General features: G+C 51.3%; 1 protein-coding gene across 1 annotated transcript in view; it reads right to left on the bottom strand.

The window, feature by feature from the left end:
• The window catches only part of ADA (adenosine deaminase), a 26,571-nt gene extending 18,601 nt beyond the window's left edge, over positions 1-7,970 (bottom strand). Inside the window, exon 1 of the mRNA XM_007938458.2 lies at positions 7,938-7,970. Coding sequence (XP_007936649.1) covers positions 7,938-7,970 — 33 coding nt within the window. The remainder of the gene's footprint in view (positions 1-7,937) is intronic.
• Positions 7,971-10,887: the final 2,917 nt, after the last annotated feature.

Below are 10,887 nucleotides of genomic sequence, written 5' to 3'. Positions count from 1 at the left end.
CTTCCAGCCAAACAAAAGACAGACATATAAGCTGAACATTTATATTAGGTAGATACACTCCTTGGAAAGATCAATTATGGGAGAATAGCAGGGCTGTGTGTGCACAGGGAGACAGCTCGGGGGGGGGGGCAGGAGTGCATGGGAGGGAAGGACACCAGGAAAAGGTAACTATGGGGAGGAAGTGGGAGGGGAGCTGTTGCATTGTGGGAAATTGCAGTCAATGTCATGAGGCAAAGTGTATATGAGCTGCTGTATGGAAAATGAATTTGCTCTGGAAACTTTCACCCAAATTACAATTTAAAAAATTAAAAAACAAAAACAAAAACAAAAGATGACAGCCTAGAAAACCCTATGGGGCATTTCTACTCTGTCATATAGGGTCGGTGTGAGTCGGAATCCACTTGATGTCCCACAACTACATGATGCTTTAGTAGAGTCCTTGGGTGGCACAAACAGTTAAGCGCTCAACAACGAACGGAAAGGTCAGTGGCTTGACCCACCCAGAGGCACCTCAGAAGAAAAGGTCACAGCCATGAAAAGTCCATGGGGGCAGTTCTACTCCACAGCTCACGGGGTTGGCAGAAGCGGCAGTCAACTCAGTGGCAGCTGGTTTGGTTCTTTTCTTTCTTTCTTTTCTTTTTTTTTCAGTGATGCTTTTGGCCACTTACCTTTTGGGGAATGTTTGTTACCACAGCACAGTGTAGCCTATGCTGCCTGAAAACTCACAAACACGCCTTCTGAACTCATCACTGTGATGAGAAAATGAGCCAAGTGCCACGAGAAGGGGGAAGGCAGAGCAGGGATGGGATCCAATTTGGAAAGAATATCCAGAAAAGATCACTTTGAGAAGGAGAAAAATAGAAGAGGAGCTAGTGGGGAGGGTTGAGGGGAGAAAGGAAGGACAGGGAGCATGGTTTTAGGCAGAAGGAACTACTGTGCTAAGTACTCAGGAATTAGGGAATTGAATGGGAGAAGTTAGTGGTGGGAAATGAGTCCAGAGAGAAGACTGGAGTGGGGGAGGAGTCACACACTGAAGTTTTAAACAGGGGAGCACCTTTTAAAAACCCTTTCTGGCTGCTGTGTGAAGAGCACATTGGAAGAAAACCAGCACAGAAGACTGAGAGTTAATGCAGTAGTCCAGACAGGCGATGAGGAACTTAGGGGAAGTACTTGGTGCAGGTCAGACACAGAGTAGGTGCTCAGTTAGCAGCTAACCAGCACAGCAGTGCATGGAAGGAAGGTCCCACAGGAAGGGCAAGAGTGCTCCCTGAGGGGGAGCAGAGCCAGCCCACCCACCATGCCCCGCAGGTCGCCTCCTTCCTCATCACTTCCTGGGAAGCTGCCAAGCAAGTTGCAGGAGCTACCTCCCCAGGCAGCGCAAGCTCAGGCAGGCCTCCCACTGAAGTCTGCAGAAAACTGCAACTCCCTGTGGAGAAGTCTGTCACCCTGCTCCAGGTGACAGTGGGTGCAAGCCCAGAGACTGGGGTGATGACCCTGCTCTACTGGTCCCATTCAGGGAGAAGGAACAGAAGTACCCTCTGGCTCGTTGACTGTCTTCTATGAACTAGACCATTTACATCATGATCTTGTTTTATTCTTACAACCAGTAAGTAGGGACTTCACTTCCATTTCACAGATAAAGAAACTGAGCCTCAAAGAAGTTGCCAAGGGCACAGAGTCAGTTAGTGATGCTGATGGGATTCAAGGGCACTTGGATGCCCTTGAGTCAGTATGCTGATGGGATGTGAACCCAGGTCTGACTCTTAAACTCCTACCCACTATCCATACCCAGGCCTAGCATATTCTCAGACATGAAAAGTAACAAGTGCTGTCACTGATTGAAGATCTATTAGTGTCAGACCCTTTATCTCATTTAATCTTAACTTCTAGGCATGAACTGCATTAGCCTCACACCACAAATAGGGAAATGGACTTGCCTCAGCTCTGAGAAGTTCAGTGACCTGCCCAGGGTTACACAGATTGATGATGGCAGAGTTGACTTGGAACCCAAGTCCTGTCCACAGGCTGCATCACCTCCCTGGCCCTTGTGCCAAGGCTACACCCAGCCCCCTGGCCTCTTCTCCCCACTTGCCTTCCATAGGAACTGACTCATGGCCAAGCATCTATCAGGAAATCCTCCCACATCTGAACAGGAAGCATCCTCAGTAACTAACTATTTACTAAGCACCAACCACATGTCATGCTCAGGAAGGCAGGAACTGGGGCAACGCACTAAACAGCACTTGTTCTCAAGAGATGCCAGCCAGGCAGGTGAGTCCTGGGAGGTGTTTTGACTTACCCACAGTCACATGCTGTCAGTGGCAGGAGCATGATGAGGACCCAAGTCTTAGATGCCTGGGCCGGATACTTCCAGATCCGACTCAAGCTTACAGCTTAGACAGTGAGCAGGGTTGCCCACCTCCGTGGTGCACCCCAAATCAGACTACTTCCCCCAAGGCTTTCTGGGCCCCAAACAGGTTTCTGTTTTGTTTTCATCCCGCTGACATTTTTTGTTCGTTTGCTTCACATGTCAGTCTCCCTGTCAGGTCCTTTGAGAGAAGGGACCTTGTCTGTATTGTCACTGCTGTTCCTCCAGTGCCTGGGACAATGCACTGAAGAAAGGGCCCAGGTGGTGGTGAATGACCGGGTGACTGGTTTTTGCCTCCCCTGTCTGATGCCAGCAATGCTGAGTCCCTCTCTTGCTGTCAGGAAGGGGCTGATCTATCCCCCTTGGACCTGGCAGAGAACCCAGACAGGGACAGAGTAGCTACAAGACCAGCCCTCAGAACCTGGGCACTGTGGCCACAACCGTCCACCAGCAGCCACATGTTCCCTCCCTTCCTAGTCCTGGCACTTGGCAATATGCTAAGCCAGAAGATGGAGCAGCTCCTTGTCCTGGGGCTGACAGACTGCTCCAGGCATACCTCCTCCAGGAAGCCCTCTGTGCTCAGCCCCATCTGTTCTCCTGCAGTTCTTTCTGTCTGGTCTCCTGCAGTTCTGAGGGGCAGAGTGGAGGGGCTGGGCATCCCCTCAGTGTCTCCTGGACTGACTCAGGACTTGGCTGACTGTGAGCGTCCTCAGAAGTTTTGCAGTAAGATAAAGTGTGCTTTAAATCAAAAACAAAACAAAACAAAAACAAAACCCACTGTCATTGGATCGATTCTGACTGATAGCGACCCCCATTGGGTTTCTGGGGTAGTAAATCTTTACTGAAATAGATTGCCCAGTTTTCCTTCTGCGGAGTGGCTGGTGGGTTTGAACTGCTAACCTTCTGGTTAGCAGTCAGTTGCCTTAGGCACTACACCACCAGAGCTCCTTAAGTGTGCCTTCCAAAACAAACTCACTGCCGTCGAGTCGGACCCGACTCCTAGTGGCCCCTCCTTGGGTTTCCAAGGCAGTATCTCTACAGAAATTGATTGCCCAACCTTCCTTCCGAGGAGTGGTTGGTGAGTTTGAACCGCCAGCCTTCTGGTTAGCAGTCAAGTGCCTTAGGCACTATGCCACCAGAGTGCCTTAAGTGTGCCTTATCCAGAGGGAAATCCTGTGGCATAACCCAGGAACTTGGTGCAATGATCATCCTCACTTGATAGGTTAGAAGACTGAGGCTAAGAGAGATTAAGAGACATGCCCGAGGTCACAGAGTAATGAGTGTCACGGCCAGGAAGCCGTCTGGCTCTGAAAGCTGGAGGTCTTCACCAGCACACTACACTCCCCGCGCCCTGGCAAGTCTGAGCAGAGTGACGGCAGTGCTCAGTAGGAGCCATCTGTCACTGTCACACCTGCTCTTACCCGGCCTGCACTTGGTGCTTTATGTGAGGTCAGTCGGAGTATGAGTCCTACCATACAGATGAGGAGACTGAGGCAGGGAGAGAGAACTCAGTCAAACTGGTACTGGGGAAATCGACTCTGGCCTCAGCTAACACCCACGTTTAAACTCCTCAGCCATGCTGCCGCCCCAGTCAACAAGGCCACTGAGGTTACTTGGCCTTCTTCCTATGCCCGTAGGTCTGCGCTCTCAGAGCCCCTCAGGAGTGAAGGCACAGCTGTCCCTAACACCTTTGGTAAACATAGATTCACGCTCTACTTTCCCAGTAGATTCCAAAGTCAAGCTAAGGTCTTTTCTCCACCCCAGGAATCCCCCTCAGGACAATGAGGCAGGTTGATAAGTCTCTGCCAGCTCACTGGGCCCCTTACCACTCATGCCCAGTGCACCCAGAGATGGGATGCAGTGTAGCAGGCCTGGCCTCCTCCTGTCTCACTGTGTGACCAGACACTGTACTTCCCCTCTCTGGTCCCATGTCTTCCTCTGTTAGGTGATAGGCTTAGATGAAACCTCGTTCATTCCCCTCCCCCTTCTCAACCATGGAGAGCCCCACAGGCCTCCCCAGCTGTCACGTGAGTCATAATGGGTTAAGGCAGCCCTTCCCAGGGGCATTTTTTGTTGAACAGGTGGCTCTGGTACTGAAAAACACTGAAAGCCCAAAGAAATGCTCATGGTAGGTTTTGTGGCAGGAAGACAGTTACAGGAGGGAACACTGCCCAGAATCCACCCTCAGCAAGGGAGTGAACATGCGGGGCCTGCTGTGGGCTGGCCAGGTGTGTCAGTCAGCACATGGATGTTCCCTATGACTTTGGCTTCATCACTGGTTGTATCATGCCATTTTACAGAGGAGCAAAGTTGGGGTCCAGGGAGGAAAGCTCCACCTGAGCTCTCATTAAATAGCAAGGCAGGGATTCAACCCCAGTCTGTCTAAAGCCCAAGGCCGCCCTGGCCTCCATGTGCTCTCCCTAACTCTGACTCCTCCCACTCATCTCCTTTTTTTTTTTCCTGTACAGAGTAGAAGTGGCAGTTCAGTAAAGGAGTGAACAGAATCTGCTTTGACTTTAGCCAAGTCTGGGTTCAAGTCGAGCTCTGCCACTTTCCGGCTGTGTGACTTTGGGCAAGTTCCTTCCCCTCTCTGAGCCTGTTTCCTCATGTGTAAATGGAGATAATAATAGGTCCTACCGCAGAGGGCTGTTGTGAGCATTACATGAGTGACTATATGCCAAGCAGTTAGAACAGTGCCTGCCTGGTACAGAGTAAACACTCGAAGGTGAGTAAGAGCAGGACATTGGTGACTTAGCTCCAACTCCCTTCTGCATCAGAGGGGACAGTTTGGAGGCTAACACTCGAAGGTGAGTAAGAGCAGGACATTGGTGACTTAGCTCCAACTCCCTTCTGCATCAGAGGGGACAGTTTGGAGGCTTGCTGTTCCACCTGGAACAGTCCACTCTCCAGTCTACAGCTTCCAGGCACTCAGATTTTATGTGGCCTTCAGCAAGTTATTTGACCTCCATAGGCCTCAGTTTCTTCATCTGTAAGTAGGGATGAAGATACCTGCCTGGTTGAGTTGTCTAGAGGATTCTGTGAGATGAATCAGCTAAAGCCCATGGGAACCAAAACCACGCAAATGGCAGCCATTGTTGCTATTATTACAACAGGGCTGTGATCAGTTTTGTCCTTTGGAGTGCCATGCAATTTTCCAGCCTGCTTCTCCTGGAATAAACTGGAAAGTACCACCCTCCACTTTCCCCTTCCCCCTTCCCCCTAATGCCCAACAGGTGTACAGGAAGCATTTGTTGGAAAGACACAATCAAACCAGGTAGGTAGCCTACCTGGACCTAGGACCTTGCTACTCAAAGTATGGTCCATGGGCCAGCATCACCTGGGAGCTTGTTAGAAGTGCAGCATCTCAGAGCCCACTCATACCTTCCAAAGCAGAGTCTGAAGTTTATCAGAAGTCGGGTGATTGCAGTGCACACTGAAGTCTGAGAAACAGTGGCCTGCTCTGCCTTCTTAAAGCTGGTCAGGTCCTGGACCTCACCTGGTGGTAGGTATGGGAGGCCAAAGAACCCAGCAAAAGACCTGGGGCACCAGGAGCCTGGGGCTTTTGTAGAGGTAGTTCAAGAAAGCTGGTTAGGGGCAAGGAACGCTGAAGCCGGCTCCCCTAGTTTCAAATCCCAGCTTGGCTACTTCCTAGCTATGTGACCTCAGGCCTACTCAACCTCTCTGTGCCTCAGTTTCTTCACCTGTAAAATGGAGATAATGCCACTTACCTCATTAAGGTTGTTGCCAGCATCAAATAAATACAGGCAATATGTTTAGAACAGTGCCTGGCACAGAGCAATCAACACTCAATAAGCTTGAGCTATTAATATTATTAATTGTTATCCACCCCACCCATGGGAAGAGGGGGGGTAATCTCTGGTCAAAGTAGCTCTGAGACTCATACTTCTTCCTGATTGCCTTGCCAGCTCAGGCAAATTCCCTGCTGAGAACAATACAAAATCAATCACACTCTGCGTCCATGGCAGTTGACCCTGGCCTTCCATTCTCAAGCACCGCCTGCCTGAGGAGGCTAGGCACCACTCCACAGGTGTGGAAACTGAAGCACAGAGAGCAGACATGACCCGGAGGCTTGAATTAGATGAGCGCATTGGACAATAAGGATATAATGTTAGCTCTCCCCTCCCTGCATAAGGTTGCTGTAGAAGTGTGCAGGGATCAGATTGGAACACACAGCAAGTTCTGTCAGGGTGCTGGTGTCCCTGGGTGGGGCACACAGTCAAGCACTCGACAACTAAGCGAAAAGTTGAATCCACCCAGAGGTGCGTAGGAAGAAAGGGCTGATGAGCCCCATGGGCCAGTTCTACTCTGCGACACATGAGGTCGCCACAAGTGGAATCGACTAGAAGGCAACTGATTTGATTTTTTTTTTTCAAAATAGGGGTGTTAGCTATTATTTATCTCCACAACTCTTATTCCATTCCTAATCATGCAGCTTAGCCTTGGTCTTAGGATTCACACTGGGGCAGGTGGTTCCTCGGCCCATGGCAGAGGAATCCAGGAACATTAATAATAATAATAAAGGTTCAAAGGAAAACACCAAGCATAAGACAAGGAGGCACGGGGGGACAGCAGAGCTCGCCCCAGAGCAATTGGTAGCATCTTTCAGGGAGTAGCTGAGATCTGGTCTGTGGTGGAAGGGCATCAGCAGTGGGGGACAGGCCTGATCCTCCTGGGAGCATTTTGCACACACACACACACACACACATGCACACACACACATGCACACACACACTTTTGTGATGTTGGACGTCATCACTCACACACTGTCTTTCAGAAGGGAAAGGTGAAGCCCATGGCAGCCCACTCCTCCACTCTCCTCAGTTTCAGACTCTTGGTTGACTGCTTGGCGGACTCCTGCGCCCCTCCCCTCCTCTGACTGCGAATCCCCAGGCTGCTCCGAAGCCAGCCAAGCGGACCTGGACCCTCCCTGACCCCACAGTTTCCCAAGACACCACAGCTGGTGGGATGAGGACCAGGGGTTCTCTCCTGGGGTTAGCGGCCTTAGCGTAGCCCGGAATGACGCTTCCAGGGCCAAGGGCCCGCGCAGCCCAGAGAGGGGGACGCCCTGCTTGGGTTCCTCACTGTTCTTCCCACCCGAGCATCCACAAACTTGGGGTCCCCGGTGCTCACAGACTATATGTTGGAATAAAAAGTTCCTTCCACTACGTAACGGGCGCAGACGTCGGGGCCCCATTTTACAGCTGAGGTTCAGAGAGAGCGAGTCCTCAGCTCAGGCTCAGCTGTTCCGTGCCTGCGATGCTAGCATGCCCATTTGACAGATGGTGAAACAGACCCAGAGGGCCAAGTCAGGGGCAGAACCAGAACTGGAGGCCAGCTTGGGGCGCCTCCAGGCTCCGGACCGTCTGTGCCTCATTGTCCCTCAGTAACCAGCCTGCAGAAGGGCGAGGGCCTCAGCCAGGGTAAGAAGCGCCTGCAGGAGCCCCCATTGGCTCCCGGGCTATGGTCCGAGCGGGAGCCCCAAGTCCCCCCGCCCAATAAATTGCTAGAGCCCCGGGGTTCCCGGGCCCCCGAGTTCCCCAGCGCTCACTTTGGGCTTGTTGAAGGCGGGCTTCTGGGTCATGGTGCCAAAAGTGCGCCCTGGCGCGGTTCCTTCTGCAAAGGTCTGTGGGTCTACCGCTGGGGTGGTAGCAGGTCCGTTTCTCCGAGGGCCGGCAGTGGCAGCGGCCCGCCACACGCTCCTCTTAACCGGTCCGGGCCCGCCTCCGCCCCGCCCGCCGCCGCTCCTGGGCCGGCCCCTGCCCCGCCCCTTGCCGGGGCCCCGCCCCGCCGGGCCCGCAGCTCATTTCCTGGAAGTCCTGCAGGGCCACCGGGACCGATCCGAGGGCCTCCGGCTCCGATGCGCGCCCGAAAACTCCGGCGCTGCGACGTCGGGCTGGGCTCCACCTGTGGCCTCGGGCAGGGCTCTACCTCTTCCCGGGCCTCGAGCCACATCCACGCGTCAGTGCGCCCTGGGTGGCTACCGAGTGCCAGCGCTGAGCCAGGAGCTGGGGGACGGGGAGCGTCGTAAACCCCCTGGACGTTGCATTGTAGCGGGCCGGTCAGACGTTCGTCAGATAATCACACGGCATTCATGTAAAATTGGGGGCCTAAGTGGGGGACGGAGAAGCCCTGGTGGCGCAGTGTGGTGGGCTGCTAGCCGAAGGGTGGACAGTTTGACTCCTAGCTGCTCCGCGAGAGAACACACTTGGCGAGCTGCTCCCATAAGGTTTACAGCCTGGGAGACCCAATGGGGCAGTTCTGCTCTGCCCTATAGGGTCTCTATGAGGAGGAATCCAGATGGTACCCAGCACCACCACCAGCAATGGATGACCAGCCTCAGCCTGCCGGTCCGGGAAGGGTTCTCTGAGAACCTGAAGGAGTTCGCCGGGTGAAGAGGGTTGGCGTGGGAGGGGGTGGTGTGAAGAAGGTAGCCCTGGTGGAGAGGACATCTTAAGTGAAAGACCCCACAGAGATGGGGAATGAAAGGAGGCCAGAGAGCCTGGAGCCCAGGAGGGGCCCTTGAGAAGCCTGCACAGGTGCAGCCAGAGACATGTACAAGAATGTGCACACCTTGAGTGGGTGTGTAAGCCGAACAGGTGTGGGATGACACATGGGAGTACAACCGCAAGCATATACAGGTTTGGCAGAGGACATTTCTACACATGAATTTCTTTTTATGTGCTACAAATATATCCAGGTATATAGTAGAGCTTACAGGGGGCAACATTATGCAAATTTTTTTAAGAATACATTTGACCGCTAACCAGAAGGCTGGCAGTTCAAACCCACCAGCCACTCCTCAGAAGGAAGATTGAGCAATCTACATCCATAGAGATACTGCCTCAGAAACCCAAGGAGGAGTCACTATGAGTCAGATTCCACTTGATGGCAGTGAGTTGTTTTTTTTTTTTTTTTGAATACACAAAACTAAAGTGACATGTTGTTGTTGTTGTTATGTGCCGTCGAGTCGGCCCCGACTCATAGCGACCCCTCCTTGGGTTTCCGAGGCAGTATCAGTACGGAAGTAGGATTGCCCAACCTTTTATGCAAATTTCTCAGCCTTAACCAAACACTGTAAGGGACTAGCAAATTTCTCAGTCATAATCAAACACCTTAAGGGACTGAGCACTGGGCTTGATGACTTGGGACCATAGTCTCAGGGACATCTAGGTCGATCGGCATAACATTGTCCATAAAGACAATATCCTACATCCTACTTTGGTAAGTAGAGACTGAGGTCTTAAAAGCTTGTAAGCGGCCATCTAAGATACAACAATTGATCTTCCCATTTGGAGCAAAGAAGAGTGAAGACAATCAAGGATTCAAACAATTAGTCCAAAGGACTAACGGACCGCACAGACCACAGCATCCATTTCCCAGAGACCAGAAGAACCAGATGATGCCTGGCTACACTACCTACTATTCTGATCATTGTTGTTGCTGTTGTTGTGGGCCGTCGAGTCATCTCTGACTCATAGTGACCCTATGCACAGCAGAACGAAACACTGCCAGGTCCTGCACCATCTCCGCGATTCTTGCTGTACTTGAGACCATCATTGCTGCCACTGTGCCACTCCATCTCATTGAGGGCCTTCTCCTCACTCATCGACCCTCCACCGTACCAAGCATGACATCCTTCTCCAGTGACTGGTTCCTTCTGACAACATGACCAAAGTATGTGAGTTGAAGTCTGGCCATTCTCGCTTCCAAGGAGCATTCTGGCTGCACTTCCTCCAGGACAGATTTGTTAGTTCTTTTAGCAGTCCGTGCTACTTTCAGCATTCTTTGCCAGCACCACAACTCGAAAGCATCAACTCTTCTTCAGTCTTCCTTATACATTATTCAGCTTTCAAAACCATATGAGGTGATTGAAAATACCATGGCTTGTGTCAGGCGCACCTTAGTCCTCAAGGAGACATCTTTGCTCTTCAGCACTTGAAAGAGGTCCTTTGTAGCCGGTTTGCCCACTGCTATACATCGTCTAGTGTTCTGACTGCTGCTTCCATTGGCATTGATTGTAGAACCAAGCAATGTGGAGTCTTTGACAACTTTAATATTTTCTCCATTTATTGTGATGCTGTTTATTGGTCCAGTTGTGAGGATTTTTGTTTTCTTTATATTGAGATGTAAGCCATACTGCAGACTGTATTCTTCAATCTTTTATCAGTAAATGCTTCAAGTCATCCTCACTTTCAACAAGCAAAGTTGTGTTGTCACCATATCACAGGTTGTTAATGATTCTTCCTCCAATCCTGATGCCACATTCTTCTTCTTATAGTCCAGCTTCTCAGATTATTTGCTCAGCATGTAGATTGAATAAGTATGATGAAAGGACACAACCCTGACACATTCCCTTCTTGATTTTAAACCATGCAACGTCCCCTTGTTCTGTTCGAACAACAGCCTCCTGGTTTAAGTACAGGTTCCTCATGAGTACAATTAAGTGTTCTGGAATTCCCATTCTTCTCAATGTTATCCACAATTTGTTATGATCCACA

The sequence above is a fragment of the Orycteropus afer genome, unplaced genomic scaffold (assembly GCF_000298275.1).
Source record: "Orycteropus afer afer isolate SDZICR_OR568_19922 unplaced genomic scaffold, OryAfe1.0 scaffold00049, whole genome shotgun sequence".
Taxonomy (NCBI): domain Eukaryota; kingdom Metazoa; phylum Chordata; class Mammalia; order Tubulidentata; family Orycteropodidae; genus Orycteropus; species Orycteropus afer.
This window is presented reverse-complemented; position numbering and strand designations above follow the sequence as displayed.